This window comes from Schistocerca piceifrons, chromosome 5, assembly GCF_021461385.2.
Source record: "Schistocerca piceifrons isolate TAMUIC-IGC-003096 chromosome 5, iqSchPice1.1, whole genome shotgun sequence".
NCBI lineage: Eukaryota > Metazoa > Arthropoda > Insecta > Orthoptera > Acrididae > Schistocerca > Schistocerca piceifrons.
In genome coordinates this window covers 107,305,247-107,325,764 of record NC_060142.1, presented here as the reverse complement: position 1 = coordinate 107,325,764, position 20,518 = coordinate 107,305,247, and the positions used below count along the sequence as shown (strand labels likewise).

Genomic DNA, 20,518 nt, shown 5'->3' with positions numbered 1-20,518 from the left:
GTGTGAGAATCTTCATTTCTGCATAACTGCTGCAACCGACACCCATTTTAATGTTTGCTGTAGTCGACCACGGGCCTCCCTCTGCAACTTTTACTGCATGCATTCCGCTCTGTTACCAAACAGAATATTCCTTGATGCCCCATATTGAATCCTAACAACCAATTCCTTTTTATAGTAAGCTTCTGCCATATATTATTTTTCTACTCAGTTCGATTCAGTACCTCCTTATTAGTCCCTCGTTCTATCAATTGCAAGAAACCCTTACTTGTACTAAACCTCTAGAAATGTCTCAGTTTACCCGTTGATTCCGTAGATGGGGGTATAAGGGGCATACAGTATAACTGGCCACGCTTTCCCACCCGAGTTTTGCGATAATTAAGCTAGTGCGTCCTTGAACTGCCGCGTAGGAATCCCCACTGCCTGTTGTGTGGCGATGTTCACATAGTTTTGTCACCTTGCAGAGCCTTAGCAGTGCCACCGCTTTCCGAAAGTGCAATACTACTGCCTACGTTTTACATAACGAAGCGGGAAATAGTTTCTGTCCAAATAATTTTTAGCCAAGGTGTCATTATAGTGCATTTATTTAAGAAACGCCGTAAAATGAACTTGTTCACACGGATTATAAGCTAACTATTAACGGTACTGGAACTTGTTCTACCGCATGACTGGATCGAAAGGCATCCTATCGACGACTGCCAACTATGGCGGACAGTATGTAACTTCTGCGTACAATCGGTATAGTTTGTATAAGATCATGCATCTTCGGTTACGCCAAAGTTGTTCATTCATTTATTAATATCAGCGCTTCCTGGCATTGTATAATTACTGAAAGATAGTATTTGTGACCCATAGATTCCTCCTAATGACTGAGTGTCAAAAGGCAAATTTTGTTAGCGAATATTTATTAATAACAAACACTCGAGTCGCGCAAGAATAAATGTGCTTTCCCTATGTATCTCTTTACTGACATCACGAGCGATTTTACTGGTGTGCAAGCTCCAGATAGCCAATAGCCTCTGCTAGCCAGTTAGGAAACCAACTGCTCGATTCTTACTTTGTACATACTGCAGCGCTGAACAATTCACTTCATGTATGCAGAAGAGAAAAACTGGAAATCATGTAATATGCGCTGGTATCGGCAAATAATGGGTACCTAATACATCTCCCCATTTTTCGGTCAGACAAAATTGTAGTTCTGGAAACATTAGAAAACGCAGTATCTCAGTTCCTAGGAACAGCCTTTACACCATAGGTGAATTTATTTTATGCCAGTTACTTTAAATATTATTTCTCTCTTCAAATACAATTTTAGCAGTTTGGCAGAAGTCTTTAAAATGCAAAACCTACTGGTTTATGAAATCATATTACGTTTGCACCGTCCGGTCATTGAAATGTTTGTTGTCTTTCTGTAGTCTTGACAGTTGTCATACCATACATTGGTTATAGAACATGAGTCATGTGGTAGGAATACCTTACCGTCGCAAGTAAGTGTGATGAATAGTGAGAGCAGGCGAGATACCACATATGCGTCTCACAGAAATGAACTGCGTTACAAGAAAGGGATTCAAAAGTCAAGATTTCCAAAACGGAATGCAACTTCAAAAGCTTTAAAAGCATATATTTTGACAGAGCACAGAAAAACTGTGTGATTGTGAAACCGTTGCGTTCATTTGTTGCAGCTTATGTGACAAACTATTACGTTTCCATCATTTCCTTGGGAGTGGTAACATTCAGATTCATACGAACACATATATCTGGCAAGGAGGCATATCTCACTTATTTACCAGTCGTAAAAATTAGGTGCGTCGATAAGAGATTCCTACCATATGATACACGTATTGTCACTAATGCCGTGTGTGACACACAAGACGTGTTTTTCGGTGGAGGATTCGTTTGACTTGTCGCCTTGTCATCAAACGTTTCGGTTCCCATTCGAAAGCCACTACCTTTCCGCTGCTAATAGAGTAGTTGGGCAGAATCAATTGTCATTATGGCTCCCTGCGACACAGACACAAATTTGAATAATTCGAATAGTGAAAAAAATATTGATATGCGGGAGATTTGAATTTGGTGTTGGCAATCCAACACCGTTACCACTTACAGATGACGGCATTTTTGTTCCCGGTTGCTCTATATTGCCCTGTTCCTGAACCTTTCACTGTTCCTCTTTTGCTTCTTTTTTCACTGTTCAGTACACCTTCTTCCTGCTTTCATGCTTGATTTGTGTTCAGTTTTTGAAGGGTTATCCATTGGGCCCTCTTACCACTAATTCTGAGGGGGGGGGGGGTGATGGGGAGTTTGAGTTTCCCTTGTTAGAACTACTTTCTCTCTCAGCAATTCAATAGAACTACTATTTACAATGCATTTCATGGTCATGTCTGTGTCCTTCACAATGTATATTCTTTGTTATAGTACTAGAGAGATATTCCATCTTGTAACTGATATTGAGGCACGTCAGAGTTTGAACGCTTCGCTTTAATTACCATAGAACCTCTTAACATCAACTGCATAGAATATGTCTCTTACTACATGGGACTCTGGATGTGCTACTTCCACTACGTTAGGTTGTGGCAACCTGCTACAGGCATATGTACCTTCGAAAATTTCGTAAAAGTTAAGGCCCTTATAAATGCGGCTACTGAAATATTTAGTACAAATGACAGTACCTTGAATCTATGAATTTCCTAAAATTTTCAGACAATTTTATCTGCCAAAAGTCAGCAGTCAGGTCCAGACTAGATAACTTACTATCACCCTCAAATTTCTGCAAATAATTCCTCCGAAGTTTCTGGTCAATCGTTCTCAGATTCTATTACCTTATTCAATACCCTAGTGTCAAATGTAACTCGTACTGAACTATCTTTTTTTGGTAATGTAAACTAGTGGATTACAGTACTGACTGGTTGATCTCTTTGTACTTTGTAAAGACAACATCTTCTATACTTCTCTATCTAAGGCCTTCTTTTTTGATACTAGTATTACATGTGACCTCAACATAAAAGATTGATTTGGCTTGACTTTAATTTCATAAGGTTCTCCCTTCATTAATCCTGCTCTATCAGAAAATCTTCTTTATATATTAACAACAGATTTTCTAGCCTTCCTTTTCCATATGCATCAGTAACATAAACATTCTTTACTTTATTCTTTATTTCATTTAATATCCCTGAATCGACCTTACTCTGATTTTGATTCCCTTTTCTCTGTGGAATACTTTTCTCTTTATCTGCTTCTCACTAAAACACTAGTCACACATTATTTTCAGGTAGTACTTATGCTGCACTTTCCCTTTGGTAATAACCATGTTACCAAATTTAATTTATATCTGAGTACCGCTTATCATTAGGTTCATACTACTCCTTCCTAAATCCATAATTCCGGTGTGGTGCACCAACATATCTGTGCCTATTATCAATCGAATACAAAGTTTTGGGACCACCATAGAACTAACCTTCAATAAAATTCCTTTAACATTTACCTGTAATAACACTTCATTCTTTGTTTTCTGACTTTTTCCCCCTACTGCAACTGTAACTGTAACTCTTTGTAAGAGCAGTACTGGTACCTCACTTCTACCTCTTATTTGGTCAAAGAGCCCCTCTGCTACAGCGCACAACTCGCAACCTGTATGAATGATAACGTTGCATTAATTCCATTACTTTCCACATCTACAACCGATTGGTCTTCTTTTTTAGCATCTATTTCATTTTCTTTGAAAAGAACCTCTCTAATATCTCCAGGATATTCCATTATCAACCTCTTCATAATCAATGGTCCGTCATTTATCTGAGCTTGATTTGGGACTCACACAAACTCCTTTCTAGTTTTCTCTTTCCTGGTATCCCCTTTCATGTTTTCTTTTTCTGCCATCGTCATTATGTCTCTCATTTGTTCTTGATATTGCCTGTTGCTGTGCTTATTATTAACTCCTCTATTCCAACCTCCACTACCACGTCTGTTAATTCATTGCCATGCCTCTCGTCGTCTCTGGCTTCTGTTATGTTCCCGTTGTTCATTATTGTTTCTGTTCTGTTCCCTCCAATTACCACTTTCTCTCGATCTGCAGTTTACTCCTCACCGGCCATTACTAGATGTTTCCTCCCTTGAAATTGCATACAGCTGGTCTAAAGCTTGTCAAATGTCTTCTGTTTTTCTTTATAGCTATCATATCCACCGCCTAAGAAATTTCTACCCTGGGAGATGCTGTTTCAAACATTGCGTTCAGTACTTCTAGACCAGTACCAGTCTAATAATCTTTTAATGAATTCGTCATATGTTTGGCATGATTCGCCAACTCTCATTCCCCATGAAAGAGCATATCCATCAATTCTGCTAGTAACATGTCCTATTTTCCTCTTCTCGTCCCATTTTTCTGGTAATAGACCTTGGAAATCTTTCACAAAAGCTCTAGGAGAAGTTTCCCTTTTGCCTAAAAATTATGTAAAGTGCAACGTTTAAATAGTGGTCTTCATTTTCATTGTTTCCGTTGTTATTTACAGCAATAAAGTCTTTTAATTTTGAATCAGTTTCTTTTCAACTCTTTCAGCAAAGATACCAATGCCTGTGTTAGTAAAATCACTGACCTCTTTCTGAATACTAACTACATTTGTGAGTATCTCTTTAGTATTTGTTTCTACTGAAGACATTGTATTTGATAAAGCTGTCTCTGTTTCATCTACTTTTTTATTTACATTGAAGAGAGGCGCATTACATTTTTCAGTCTCCTTGCCAAAATTGTGATCTAAAATTTTAACATTCTATTGTAATTCCTTGATAAATTTACTGTGATTTACTACGGCTACTTCCCCAGTGGTGAGCCTTTTTCCAAATTTTGTGCTCCCCCATGCTCCTTTATTATATTCTCAATTTTTTCATCTGCCACTTTGAAATTTAGGTTCGTATCCCTAATGCATTTTTCCAACCTATCAGCTGTGTTCTTGTTAATTTCTTTCATAATTTTTATCAGCTGTTCCTTTTTGTCTCTAGCACTTTACTCTATTCCCTTATTTGTTGCTTCGAGTTTTTCGTATTTTCTTCTAGGTTCTTGTTAGTTTCCCTAGCAGTTTCTTCTGCTTTGTTGTTAGTCGTTTAATTTTTTTGTTTCTTTGTTCATTTTCCTCTTGTTTACTCATCATAGCTGAAAACGTGGCTTGCATATTCAATTCTGAACCATTAATTTTGTCAGGTTAATTTTCTGTCGTCATTCTTTCCTTAACCACTGTCTTGAGTGTCTGACTCAGCAGCATTTTCTGTGGTGTCTAAAATACGGGGTGCTCAAAAAGTCTCTCCGCAGTGCCGTATGCCGCAGTGAATATACCGAAATCAAACTCAGTGAAATACAAGGTATTAATTTATTGAATATTCATTTTTACTTTCAAATTTTCACATTGAATGTTAAAAGTGTCCCCCGTGTTGTTGAATACACAATTCAATTCGTCTAATCATGTTTCCAAACACAAGCTGTAACATGTCTTCTGTAACAGAAGCAGTGAAAGTGGATATTTCAGTTTTCAATTCATCGATGGATTTTGGACGGTTGCTTTCGCTGCACCCCAGAAGAAAAAGTTAGGTGCTGTTAGGTCAGGCGATCGTGGAGGCCAAAGTCCCTATGTAATTATGCGATCACCAAAAACATCAGCAAGCAGTGACATTGAAACGCGAGCTGTATGCGCGGTTGCACCATCTTGTTGAAAATAACCGTTCAGTATTTCACTTAACACAAGTTCTCCTATGAATTGGTACAGAATATCTCTGTAGTATCAATGTGCGTTTATTGTGTCGTTGAAAAATATGGGACCCACAATCCGACGTCTAGAAATTGCAATCCAAACTCCTATTTTCACAGAATGAAGTGGTTCCTCATAATACACAATGGATTTGCAGTACTCCACATACGAGATTTTGCGAGTTCATGTACCCGGATAAATGAAACCACGCCTCATAAGTGAAAAACGATTAATTAAGAATATCGCTTCCATTTTATTGAACGAAATTTTTGAACCATTGACAATAATGCAGTCTCTTGCCATGATCAGTATTTTTCAGTTCTTGCACGACTGTCACTTTGTATGGGAAAAGATCTAAATTTTTCCTTACAGCTGTGTGGGCTGTTCTGACACTAACATCGATTTCCTGGGCGACTTTTCTTACTGACTTGTTCGGACTCATGGACATTTAATCGGAAATATCGAGTAGTTTATCCTCAGCCAAAACGCTAGGACGACCACTTCTAGGTGCATCTGTCACTGAACCCGTGCTTCGAAATTTGTTAATAAAATCTCTCACAGTATCGCGATGTGGGAGTGTTGTCTCTGGGAAAACTGAATTAAATGTTTGACGAACTGAAACTGTGTACTTACCGCCAGCTTTGAACACTTGTTCGACTAAAAACACACGTTCTTCAATGGTTAGCATTTTAACAGTGACAAAAACGAAATAGACGAACAAAGGAACTAAACTTAAACGTTCACGTCAACACGTAACGACACGCACCAACGATAATACTGACGCTGGCTGAGATAAACGAAACAGTGGAATGTTGGGAGAGTCCACCTGAAGGGAAGTAACCCAGGCAGGCGAACAATCATATGGCACGCGCGACTAACAACCATACGGCACTGCGGAGAGACTTTTTGAACACCCCATATTTAATAGAACTTTCTGACCCTCGTTACCTACAATATCATTCATCTTTACTGCAGGCCCTTCTTTTGGTTTTGCAAGCGGAAATACACCTTGCGTGTCTAACAAGTCAGAGGTCTCCTGAGGCATATTCTCGCTAATATTTGGGTCACTCATTTTACTTTTAGTTGTCCTACCGCTTCCAAGTAACATTAACTATATACAACAGTATTCTATTACTTTAGCTTACTTTGAAAACTGTATATTTTACTGGGAGGGGTGATGCTCTGCTGCCTCGCCGTGCGTCTAACTCCGGACTTCAGCTAGAGCACCTCCAGCACACCCTAGCAATGCTGCTGTACTGTGCATAGTTCCTATCCACGCGACGCCGTCGCGTTGCATTCTTCCTCAGGTTAAGTGGCTTGCCTTGTCACGACGGATGTCGCTTTTTGCTTTCTCCTGCTACGATCACTTCTGGGGCAAATTGTATTTGTCGCTATGCGACCCTTATCACTTTTCATGACACACTTCCTGCGTTACTTGACTCACACAGTTCTAATGTTACACACTGCAAGCGCTTCTCACATTTATTGTTCACTTCCAGCTTCTTTTCTCATCGCGTTTTTCATCGACTTCGTATCCGCTGCAATTGTCCACTGTTATCTATACAAATTTGCGAGAAATTCGTCTCCGCACAAGGGATACCAAGCGCAAGAACACCAGACTCGTACTAACCTTCCAGAAATGTCTCAGCTTAGCCGATGAGTCCATAGATAGTGGTATAAGGGGCGTACATTATATCTGGCCACGCTTTCCCACCCGAGTTTTGCGATAATTAAGCCAGTCCGTCCATGAACTGATTTAGTGAGCCGTCGCGTAGGAATTCTTACTACCTATTATGTGGTGCCGGCCGGGGTGACCGAGCGGTTCTAGGCGCTTCAGTCTGGAACCGCGCGGCTGCTACGGTCGCAGGTTCGAATCCTGCCTCGGGCTTGGACGTGTGTGATGTCCTTAGGTTAGTTAGGTTTAAGTAGTTCTGAGTGCTAGGGGACTGATGACCTCAGAAGTTAAGTCCCATAGTGCTCAGAGTCATTTGAACCATTTTTGTTATGTGGTGATGCTCTCATAGTTTCACGTCCCCTTACAGGACCGTGTCAGAGCCGCCGGTTCCTGAAAGTGCAATACTATTGTCTATGTTTTACGTAATGAAACGGAAAGAACGTTACGCGGGGTGCCATTATGGTGCGGTAATTTAAGAAACAGCAAAAAATGAACGTGTTCACACTGGTTATGAGGTAACTATGAACGGTACGAGAGTGTGGCCTACCGCATGGGTAGATCGAAAGGTATCCCGTCCATGACTGCCAACGTTGACACACACTCTGTAACTTGAGCGTGCAATTGGTGTAGATCGTATAAGATCGTGCATCTTCCGTTATGTCAAAGTTATTCATTTGTTTATTAATATCAACGTTTCCCGGCACAGGTTTTGTTAGTAAATATTTATTGATAACATTTACTTGATTCGCACTGGAATAAATGCACTTTCCTCACGTATCGGTTTGCTAACAGTACAAGCGATTTCTGCATCAGCACCTGATCCCATTGGCTCTGAAAGCGCCAGATGGCCAGCTGCCACTTCTGGCTAGCGTGATGATCTACTGCCGCTTTTTATTCCGTACGTACTGCAGCTCTGATACGTTCACTTCACGTATGAAAATAGCGAAACTGGAAATAAAGTAAAATGCGATCTTATCCGCACATAAGGGATACGTTACACATCCCCCTTAGTAATTTCTTTTCAAAATTGGGATTTTTTTGTTCAGACGAAATCGGAATTTTGGAAACATTAGAAACGCGGTATCTCTGTTCCTAGGATCAGTCTTTACACCATAGATCATTTCGTTTTATTCTAGTCACTTTGAATAATCTTTTTCTCTGGATGTACTTTGCGTTTATTTTTGGTAGATTTGGATGTTACGGTAGTCAGTCCGGTTACAACAAAGTTGTGGCTACTAATCCCTGAGCCGGCCGAAGTGGCCGTGCGGTTAAAGGCGCTGCAGTCTGGAACCGCAAGACCGCTACGGTCGCAGGTTCAAATCCTGCCTCGGGCATGGATGTTTGTGATGTCCTTAGGTTAGATAGGTTTAACTAGTTCTAAGTTCTAGGGGACTAATGATCTCAGCAGTTGAGTCCCATAGTGCTCAGAGCCATTTTTTTACTAATCCCTGTATCTATCATGATGATCCCTATTTGCTCAGGATTTTTTGTTGCTAAGAGGTTACGTATGATTTCGCAACAATTTACACTTCGAGTGGGCTCCTGAAATAACAGTTCAAAATAATCTTCTGAGGAAGCATTCAGTACTATTTCGGAAGATATTTTATGCCTACCGCCGGCTTTAAACATGTAGATTTGCCAACACATCGAAGGTAGATTGGAGTGACGACCAACTATAATTATATGAGTGTGGTACCTATTTGAAATAAGACTCAAGTTTTCTTTGAACTGTTCAGCAACTATATCATCTGAGCCAGGGAATCGGTAAAGGGACAAATTATTAATTTATTCCGGTTGCCAAGTATAGCCTCTACCGTACTAACTCACGGGAACTATCTGCTTCAATTTCACTCCAAGGTAAACTACGTCTAACAGCAATAACACCCCACGATTAACTGATTTGAACCTGTCCTTTCTCAACACGGTTAGGTTCTTTGTAAAAATTTCGGCTGTACTTACTTCCAGCTTTAGCTAGCTTTGCGTACGTAGAGAAATTTGAGCTTCAGTGCTTTCTGTTGGTGCTTGGAGCTCTGGTTCTTTCCCAGGTCAGCTACGACGATTAACAACTACAATACCGATTTTTGCTAGGAGTATCTTCCTACGTTTCTCATTCACCCTTTTAGACTGACACCTTTCGGTAGTTTCGCGAGACCCTCTGTCCTAAAAAAACTGCCCAGTCCCTTTCACACAGCCCCCGCTACCCGTGTATCCGCTTCCTATGTGTGGTGGACCTCACACGTATAAAACGGAATCCAGAAACCGACCATTCTGTTGCGTAAGTCGAGGAATCTGCAGCCCGCACGGTCGCAGGACCGTCTGAACCTCTGATTCAGACCCACCACGTGGTCCCATAGCAAAGGTCTATTTTGTTAACGGTGCTACAGATGGCAAGCCCTGGCTTCATCTCGCACGTGAGACTGACAATATTTACCACTTGAACTAGCCGCACAAAACCAGAGAGGATCTCTTCCGACCCAAAGCCACACACATCGTTGGTACCGAGATGAGGCACCACCTACAGCTGTCTGCACCTTGTGCTCTTCATGGCATCCAGAAACATCCTTCACACATCTGGAATGACTCCTCCCAGTATGCACATAGAATACACACTGGCTTCCTTCCCCTCCTTGGCAGCCATATCTCTAATGCGCCCCATTATGTGACTAATTATGGAGCTCCCAACTACCAGTAGACCCACCCTCTGTGAATGCCCAAACCTTGTGGGCCGAGAGGCTTCCTCTGGAGCAAGGAGAGAGACTGCATCTGGCTCAGAGACGTCAGACACAGATAGCACGTGGAACTTGTTCGTCAGATGAACTGGTAAGGCCCTCTGATCGGTCTCTCGGAAAATCTTTTGCTGCATGCCACACCTCGGAACGACCTCATACTCCACCACAAGTGAGGCGTCATCTTCAGGGCAGCCACATAGGATGTGCTGAACTTTCCTCAGATCCACATGTGTGGACCCCCAGTGTGATGCCCATTGATAGCAGGTTCAAGCTGTCCGAGTGAAGCTAACAGTAAATTGTAGCGAACCAGGCTGGCCAGGGCCACTTTGGGTCAGGGAACTCAGTGGTGGTGTGTGAGTGGTCAGCTGCTAGGAACACAACAGAATATTTAGTGACATTTTATTGCCATGCGGAATGCAAAGAGTAATGTATCTCTCTTAAAGTTTCGTGCACTCCCCACAGAGATGATCCTAAAGTAAGTCAGGAGACGCTGCACTCCCTGTGCCCTTGACTCACTCAGCTCGCATCTCACTTTCTTGACTCTGTGGCTCTCCATCCTGTTTCGTCTCTGTCGGATATTGTTCTTTGTAATAATAATGGCATTTTGTTGCATTATGATTTTTACATATATGATAATGCATTTATATATTGCTTGTTTTTATTTATTCATTTAACCTTATCAGATTAATGCTTTCAGGATTCCTCTTATACTGGACCACAGTTTGATATGTAATTACAAAACTTTTTACATCACAGTTACTTCAAAAAATCATAATACTTTTAACGTAATGTGTCTGCTTTGTTCCTTCTGCATGCGTTAAACGCTTGCCTGTTACACTCTGGTACTGACATCGATTTGTAGAACTTAGGTAGAGTTTCCTTTCCTACTTTAGTTCTGAGTGTTCTAGAGATTGTTCCATTATGTAGTTAAATATTTCTGCTTTTCGTTTGTATGTCCATTTCTGCCAAGAATGAAACAGTATTTCCTAAGAAGTTGAACGGGAACGGCCTTTCCGCAGTGGATACACCGGTTCCCGTGAGATCACCCGCTGTCGGGTGTGGCTGGCACTTGGATGGGTGACCATCCAGGCCGCCATGCGCTGTTGCCATTTTTCGGGATGCACTCAGCCTCGTGATGCCAATTGAGGAGCTACTCGACCGAATAGTAGCGGCTCCGGTGAAAGAAAACCATCGTAATGACCGGGAGAGCGGTGTGCTGACCACACGCCCCTCCTATCTGCATCCTCAACTGAGGATGACACGGCGGTCGGATGGTCCCGATGGGCCATTTGTGGCCTGGAGACAGAGTGGCTGCCTGCCAAGAAGTTGAACGACTTTACTTTGTTTATTTTCTGGTCATTTATTATTGTTTTGCTGGGCATTATACAACGTTGCTGTTGTGGATAAAATATGAGCAGCTCTTTCGAGTGTTTTCTCGCTATCAGCACTCGCAGTCTGACCATAAGCAAAGAGTAATGTCATAGAATAAGTCCTTTTGCTGAAGTCGGGAGTATGAAGACTTACTTTATTTATCCATTGCGCGACCATGACGTCAGTAAATGTATTAAAAAGAATCTGAGACAAAATGCATCCTTGTATTACTCTCAATGCACTCACGGTACATTTCATGAACAAGAGTCAACTAAAGTCTTACCTTTGGAGTGCTTACATTTCGGACAAAGACACCTGAAGAACACATGTGACATTGAGTGAAGGTTGTTAATGCCAGTAACAAATCATGTTTCGGATATAAAGTTAGCTACCATGTTTCTGAAACTTTTTTGCTTTGCTCATTCTTTATGTCTCGTTGTACAACACATAGTTAAGAAGTCCATACAGAAGACCTGTGACAAGCTCAGAAGAGCTGTTATGTTTTTCAAACAGAGACCGTTTGCCTGAAGGAACCTGCAGCAATGCAAGAAAATTAAGAGAAAAGGTCGACTGAATCTGAAACAACGTGATGGACCTCTTTTTACGAGATGTTGCAAATATTTCTTTCAAATAAAGTTCCCGTAATTTTTTGTCTTGCTGTTGTGGGAGCAAAATCGATAACTTTAAACTTAAAAGATACAAACTGAGAGATAGTCAAGAGGCTATATAGATTTTTAAAGTTTCCGAAGAGATAACAAAATATGTGTCTCAGAGAAAAGAGTCTCACTGGCAAAAATGATAATCTTGTAGAGATTAATGGAACAGTGACTAAAATCTTTAAAGACAAAAATAAAAAGTGCCCTCTGAAATAGATTCATTGATTAATAACTTGCTTAAAAGGTTGCCAGGAAGGTTTGGGGTTATCTCCAGCAAGGAACTGATTAGCGAGGCAAGTTGCTGGATCGCCGCCTCAAAAAACAAGAATTTACATATGACATAACATTCCAGAACTGCTACACGTAACTTACTGCAAAAATGAAAGCGTTGATTGTTCAGCAAGAACGAAGGCACCTAATTTCTCAAATAGTTACCACAGTAACGCATCAGTATTCTTCAGTTTAGGAGGAATTCAGTGAAACTATCAGTCAACTAGAGGAAAGTGACAACATAGGACACGCAGCGTTTGTGGAACTTGACAAATACGTGTCTAAGACGGCTTTGCCTAGAAAAGAGCTATCTCTTAAACTGGTAAGAAACAAGAAAATTGTAGGTTCTGAAAATATGATGTATTCCAGTTACGGCAGTGCCCTGTGGGCTTATCCTTTCAAGCACAGAACATATATGCACCGAGAAAAGAAACCGACTCACTTAAAGTAAAATATATCAAATTTTATTTGTAAATCGTAATACAGATAATTTTTCTTTCTTTGGTACGTATATTTCATACTGATTGTCAATGATGACTGTAGACACATAATTACAGTTATATTATATTCTTTTATTGTTTCCAGTAAAAGTGTAAAAATAACAATAACTAGCCTAATTCCTAAAATTCTCTCTCTTGATAAAAATATTTAGTATTTTGTAAAGTTTTTAATTTTTGTAGCAGACGAACCACATAACTTTTAAATCTCAAAACTATTAGGGACGTAACATAAACTTATTACTCCTCTTTCTCTATTCTTTCAAAATAGCGCCATATAGGATAAAAATGCAAAAAGGGAAGGTCTCCTCCTTTTATTTATTTTTGTTAATGAATAATAAGTGCTGAGTTATAAAAAAGAGCTAGTTTATTCCAGTGAGTGAACATTTCTGACCCGATCTCTGAAAACAATGGTTTTGCCCATCCTTACTTTAGTTGTGAGTTCATATATGGGAAGTTTCAGAGATGGAAGGCCTACAGCGTACTGCCCCAGGACGTACCACGCTTACCAGTGATGTATCATTTGTTGCAGCTTCCATACTCCTCTTCGAGTATGAGGACGAGGTACGCGCTTGGGACGTTTCTACAGATGAGACCTACGACGTGGTGCCGAAGGAGGCAAGTATTACAAGACGTTTACCTTACACAAAAGAGCTTCTAGATTGGGTGATGTAGTTGTAAGCTGTAGAAGGCGACAGCAGTAGAAGAAGAAATATCAAGTTGGCTAGAAACGTTTAGTTTTCTCATGATTCCCCGACAATTTGTGTGAAATGTTTTATTATGATATTTTAGTAAATGACATCGATTTCTACACATAACGTTAGGATTTTGCACGAAATGAGCGTTTATGATGTATGATATTTGCTTAAGACAGTACAGATACCGAAACAGTATCAATACAAGTAACGTAATGTATTAGAAAACATTGGTTGTAGAGAAAGCTCTCGCAACGAATTAGATATTAACTTTCAGCTGTCGCAAAATTATCATCATGCATTGAATTTTAAATCTGAGAACCATCATGCACACTATCTTTCAACTCATGGAAATATTTCTGGAAGGATATTGAAGTTTATTTGATGCAGTTTGGCTTAAAATTCTCCCTTTTCAAAGCAAATTCCTTCATACTTCACAGTAGGGAGATTAAATGGGCTCTGAAACAAAAGGTGCATTTTTCTCCTCCTATAAACAAATGCCGGCCGGTGTGGCCCAGTGGTTCTAGGAGCTTCAGTGTGGAACCGCGCGACCGCGACGGTCGCAGGTTCGAATCCTGCCTCGGGCATGGATGTGTGTGATGTCCTTAGGTTAGTTAGGTTTAAGTAGTTCTAAGTTTTAGAGGACGGATGACCTCAGATGTTAAGTCTCATGGTGCTCAGAGCCATTTGAACCATTTTTTGTAAACAAATGGGCCGCTTGCCCTAGTTCCCTATATGTAAACAAACCAATCATTTGGGCTCCTAGTTTTGTTTGTTTGGAATCTAATTAATGACCCACAACTGTCACTTTAGTTACCACAATTCATGGCTCAAGATGACCATTAAGTGGTGCGCCTGTGCTCATGTTTGCACAGCTGTCAAATTGGTTTTAGTCTGATCTTAATTATCACAAATTATGATCAAAAATTGTCGATGTGCCCTCCCCACTCCTATAGCGCATACCTATTTGGAATCCCTGCCGCCCCACCAGCTGCCTCCCTCCCCCCCCCCCTCCTTACTGACACCACTCTTCAGCTAGTCAGCTTCATGAGACAGGACTTAGAAGCCGTGTTCTGTCTGTACCTCTGTCGATTGGCAGCAGCGCTTGCAGCAACAAATTCAGCTGATAGTCGCAATTTCGTTTCTTTCGCAGTTTCCAGCAGAGTATTGTACCGAATAGTGTTTGCTGCCACATATGACACTATTTACAGTTTTGTGGCTATTTACTACAATTCTGCCGATTTTCTCCTGCTTTCCAAGATGACACAATTTCCACAGTGTCATATTTTAACAAATACACCAGTCAATTCCTGTAATGCATTACTTAAAAATTTGCACTTCTGCTATGTACCTCTTGCAAGTAAACCGCCTCCATTACTATTTACAGTTTTGGGGGAATTCATCGCAATTTTGTTGATTTTATCTCGGTATTCCAAAGACACATAGGACCCTAAAAAGCTAAATAATTAGAACAGTGTGACACTGAAAGAAATTACACCAGTACCCCCATTAAACAAAACGCACAATGCATTATTTTTTTAAAAAAATATGCTCTTGCTAAGCACCAAGTCTGTGTTTCACTGTAAGGAATTTATCCCGGTATTATTAGTGTGCTAAGAAACAGTGATATCGCAATCAGGTCACGTAAGAGCAGCCTAACAGTATGAGATTATTCTGGACTAGCAAATAACGGCAGGAACAATTTTACAGAGAGGTATCCCCATCGCTCAGCTCCTCTAGCATCCCACATCTGTGCTGCTATCACTGGGATAGGATGGGGAAGGTAATTACGCCTTTATGTAAAAACACACAGGGTGTTTATAAATCAGTATCGGGGTTTTAACGCTTTATAATATTTATTACATTACACTTACAGTTGTAAATGATATGTCAAATGAAAGAGCAACTCAAACAGTTGTGTTTGGCACCAGTGCGAATGTGCAGCAGGCAATGTTTCCACCGCAATCCGCTAGTCAGCGGTAGTAGCGAAGATGGCGACTGGTGAACAGAAAGCGTTTTGTGTTTTGCAGTTTGCAAAGACCGAATCTGTAGTTACTGTGCAACGTGCGTTCCGGCTGAAGTTCGGTTATGATCCTCCAAGTGAAATCAATATTCGTAGATGTTATCATCAATTTGAAGATACCGGCTGCCTTTGTAGAGGGAAGAGCACAGGACGATCAAGAGTTAGTGAAGAGATTGTTGTGCGAGTCAGAGAGTCGTTCACTCATAGTACGAAGAAATCAGTCCAGGAGGCTAGTGGTGAATTACAAGTTCCCGTGTCGACTGTTTAGAAAGTTTTAAGAAAACGCGTACAACTACATCCTTACCGTTTACAGTTATTACAGACTCTAAAGCTGGCAGACCATGGATTACGTGCCAACTTCGCAAACGAAATGTTGTTTCATGACAATGAAGATTTTCTGGATGATGTTGTCTTCAGTGATGAATCGATTTTTCACCTTACTGGACATGTTAACACTCACAATGTGCGCATCTGGGGCTCAGAAAATCCTCACGAGGTGGTACAAATGCAATGAGATTCCTCTAAAGTGACTGTTTTTGCGTCGTATCCCGACGGAAAGTTTATGGGCCTTTCTTTTTTGGTGAACCTTCTGTAACTGGCATTTCTTACCTTGATACACTAGAGCAATGGCTCTTTCCTCAGGTGGAAGAAGATGAGCCATAGAACTTCATTTACCAGCAAGATGGTACACCACCTAAATGGCATAGCAAAGTATGCAATTGGTTGAACTTCACTATACCCAAGCACTGGATAGGCTGCAAGGGGCCCAATAGGGCCTATTGCTTTGCTTGGCCTCCACAACAGTCACCCGACCTAATACCATGCGATTTTTTCCTTTGGAGCTTCATCAAGGATCGTCTGCATGTGCCTCTGCTACCAGCAGACCTCCCTGAATTAAGGAACCAGATTGAAGCAGCTGTTGTTACAATCAGTGAAGACACACTTATCAATATTTGGGAAAAACTCGGCTGTAAATATGACGTGTGCTGTGTGACAAACGGTGCTCACATTGAACATTTATAAGGTTCTTAGTAAAACTGTTTGATTTGCTCTTTCATTTGACATATCATTTATAACTGTAAGTTTAATATAACAAATATTACAAAGCGTTAACACCCCAATATTCATTTATAAACACCCTGTACTTCCCTGCTGTCTGCATGAAGCCCACCTCATACTGTACTGGGCTGGTGCAGCCCGTCTGTGCATCGCTCAGCACTACAGGCATCACCAGACACTGCACTCTGGTATGTGTGGTGGTCACAGTGCCCACCGCTTCACATCTGTGAAGGAGGAGACGCAGCCTCGGCCAGCGGCCACCAGCAGTGGCCGTGACCACACCTTAAATAAGAGAAGTAAAAACTTCCCATCTCGTGGACATGCATGTAGTGGCTTGAGCAGCAGCCCCCTAAGCTCTGTAAACACCTTCCCACCCACCAACCCACAGGCATGTGTATGTAGGCCAGCTAGGAGCAGATGCGTTGTCGTTCATCATCACACCAATCACCACCTTAATTATAAAAAAACTTACTCAGAAATGCGCTTCCAATTTAGTGATGTGCAATCTGATCAGAAGTATCTGAAACATACCATATGATGTTAATATGAAGATGTATATATCTGTGGAATTGTACTAGTGAACATTAAAATGAGATGTGTATACCGCTCAAATCGTATGCCGCATAAAAAAGAAAACTTGTACAGATACTCTTGAGATGTACACAAGGGATATGGAGTGCACTGTAAGTGCCTCGTGATTTCGAGGTATTGTAACACAGTACCCTCCAGAAATCAACATTAACATTTCGACATTACTTAACGTGTTTTGTCTTCTAAATACAAAGGAACAGAAGCAGCGTTTACACCACATGGACAAGTGAGGCAAAGACTGTGTTTTATTACCACAACACACTGAAAATACGGGAGATCCATAGAGAAAAGAGAGTACCATGCACCACGCTACTTTACCCCTCCTCTCCACTATCTCTGCACGGTATAGGATCAGTAAGATATAGAACACATGGATGACATCGAAAAGAAGTTCACAGAAAGGTGAATCGTTTTCGCATTATTGCACAATGGATGAGAGACTGCCAGGGATGATGCCCTCTAAGAACATTTTATATACAAGGGTTATTCGGAAAGTAGGGAACTGTCGATCGCGAAATGGAAAATACAGTGAAAATCTAATGAAATTTTGCACAGATGTGTTGGACACTGTGTCTAGTACGCCCGTCGATCGTGTCATGTCACTCTTTTCAGTTCTGAGCTCACAGCGAGAACGTAAAGATGGCTAGAAGTCAGCGTCTCCCGCCAAGTATGAGGGCCTGGCGAAAGATTTCTCCTGAAGCTATGCAATCCACATAACATAACTGTCATGCGGTTCGTTCTACACGACAATTCTCGGCCGCACTCTGCAGGGACAATGAAGATGTTACTGCTGCATTTTCGGTGGGAAGTGTTTGATTACCCACAATACAGCCCGTAATTGGCCACCTCTGAGGTTCATCTCTGCTCAAATGAACCGCTGGCTATGGAGACAATATTTTGACACAGACAACGAGCTGCAGTCCAGAGTAGAAAATTGTCGAAAAGCTCTGGCGGCTGTCTTCTAGAACGAGGGAATTGAAAAGTTGGTACAACGCTACGACAGATGTCTGTCTAAGTCTGAGCGGCGACTGTGTAGAGTAGCTGGAAGGTGTAGCTAACCGCTGCAAATAAAACAGTTTTGATTTTCACTGTGGTTTCCATTTCGCGACCTATCGTTCCTTACTTTCCGAATAGCCCTCGTATCTTGTTGTTTAGTTGTTGGTGATATTTTCAGAAATGTGACCCTATTCATATGCCATCACAATTATACATTTTCTCTGTAGAAGGACATGCATAGTAACCATTTTCACGTCGTCTGTGCTGTATGTAAACGAGTAATGATACCTAGACAATATCATTGCAATAGCAAACTGCATGCAGCGGGGGTCTTGTGTCTCCAATAAACATATTTTGAAATAACCCCCCCCCCCCCCCCTACCAAGTGTCGAAAAAAGTTATTTCATTCTGAAGACGAAACTTTTGCTAGTACCATCCATCCTTGCTTGAATCGTGAATGGCGCGCGGAAAGTGGAGAGAAAATCTGTTGGCCAACCTACGCAATTTCTCGTTGCACTCATTTCGTGGTACGTATATGGGAGACGGTAATACATGGCCCACAAGAGTTAGAAGAATTGACAAAGGGATCGTCGTTACTACCTCAATTTGCTACATCTTTACTACCCCACAAGTTTCATTATGGGAACGTAAACTCCGTCGGAAGCTGGAAACAGTGGGAAACAGTACTCATCCTACCGAATAACATTCTTCCATTTCACCATAGCGCAGGCTTTATGGTTTTAGCATCACGCCCTGCACTTGCTTTTATGGAGCACCCTTCATGGTGTTTTGGTGCCGACAGCGTCCGCGAGTGCTACATTCAGTTCTGCAGTGACTTTTGCAGCTGTCGTCCTCTTATTTTTCGTCACATACCTTTTAAATGACCGCTAGTTGCGATCACACTACACATACTCGTACTTTCGGGGATGTTGACGTAGCGGAACTTGTTTTTTCCGCTTTGCTTGCATAAATCTCATATAAGATGCCTCTTGAATTACCAAAACACTTGGGCTGCCTAGGTTACAGAAGCACACACCGTACGAACGCAATCAATTTGTCCATGTTCGGATTCAGGTAGGCCCGACATAGTGGCCGCAAGACCATGACTGACACATTCACTGTATTGATGACATTACACAGACGCCCTTCGCGGTCAACCACACCACCGCGACCAGTTGGATCGGCTGAGATCTACATTTTATGGTCAACCATGCGTTTCTCGCGAATTCTCTATTTCTTTGTCTAACTCCTGAATTGCTTCCATGTCCTGCAAGAGCATGGCAGTAATGTCTTTAGCAGTGATATGATTAAGTCTATTAGGTACATATATCGCCTCATTTTCTTAACATATAAAATAACAATACAGTATTTGTGGGAACAGTTTATGGTGCTTTTTTCTTAAAAAACTAAGGAATAACGGGATGTACAATGTCCAGTCCACCATACGCTGATGATATATAGCCATTCTTTTTTAAGCGCGTTGGTTTCTCGTAATATTCTCAACTACGAACATATACGAAAAGCTTATCGTCTGCACTCCTCTATGTCCACCTCAAATAAGAGCCTGCATCTAAACACAAATTCTGCAAGCCACTATATAGTGCTTACATCTTAATAGTATTATCGATTTTCATTTTTTTCATTTCTGTCCCCTCCCCCCCCCCCCTACCTTCCCCCCACATACTGCTCAAATAAAAGAAAATTGCATTCTCTATAGACATCAAATGGTTCAAATGGCTCTGAGCACTATGGGACTCAACTGCTGTGGTCATCAGTCCCCTAGAACTTAGAACTACTTAAACCTAACTAACCTAAGGACATCACACACATCCATACCCGAGGCAGGATTCGAACCTGCGACCGTAGCAGTCGCACAGTTCCGGACTGCGCGCCTAGAACCGCGAGACCACCGCGGCCGGCTCTATAGACATCCATACACACCCCATTCCACATTTATGTTTCTGGAGAAATATGCCTTCTTTCCACGATTTTTTTTCTTTTCTGTTGTATATTTGAATGGAATGTACCCGCCTGTATGATCCCAGAAGCCACATGACCCAATGTTGTTGCTTGAGAGATCAGCAACATCTATTCACATAACGCGATTATATGGGTAGTAATAGTGTTTTGTAAACCAACCCCTTCATCTGCATACAACATTTCTCCCAGTCAGTCATCTGCATATTGCTTTAGGTACCTATCCTATGACCTGTTTTTTTCCGCAGCATGA

General features: G+C 41.2%; 1 protein-coding gene across 1 annotated transcript in view; it reads left to right on the top strand.

Annotated features, from left to right (window-relative positions):
- The window catches only part of LOC124798209 (venom dipeptidyl peptidase 4-like), a 301,929-nt gene that overhangs the window by 63,687 nt on the left and 217,724 nt on the right, over positions 1–20,518 (top strand). The window contains exon 3 of the mRNA XM_047261512.1: positions 13,457–13,542. Within this exon, the coding sequence (XP_047117468.1) occupies positions 13,457–13,542 (86 nt within the window). The remainder of the gene's footprint in view (positions 1–13,456; positions 13,543–20,518) is intronic.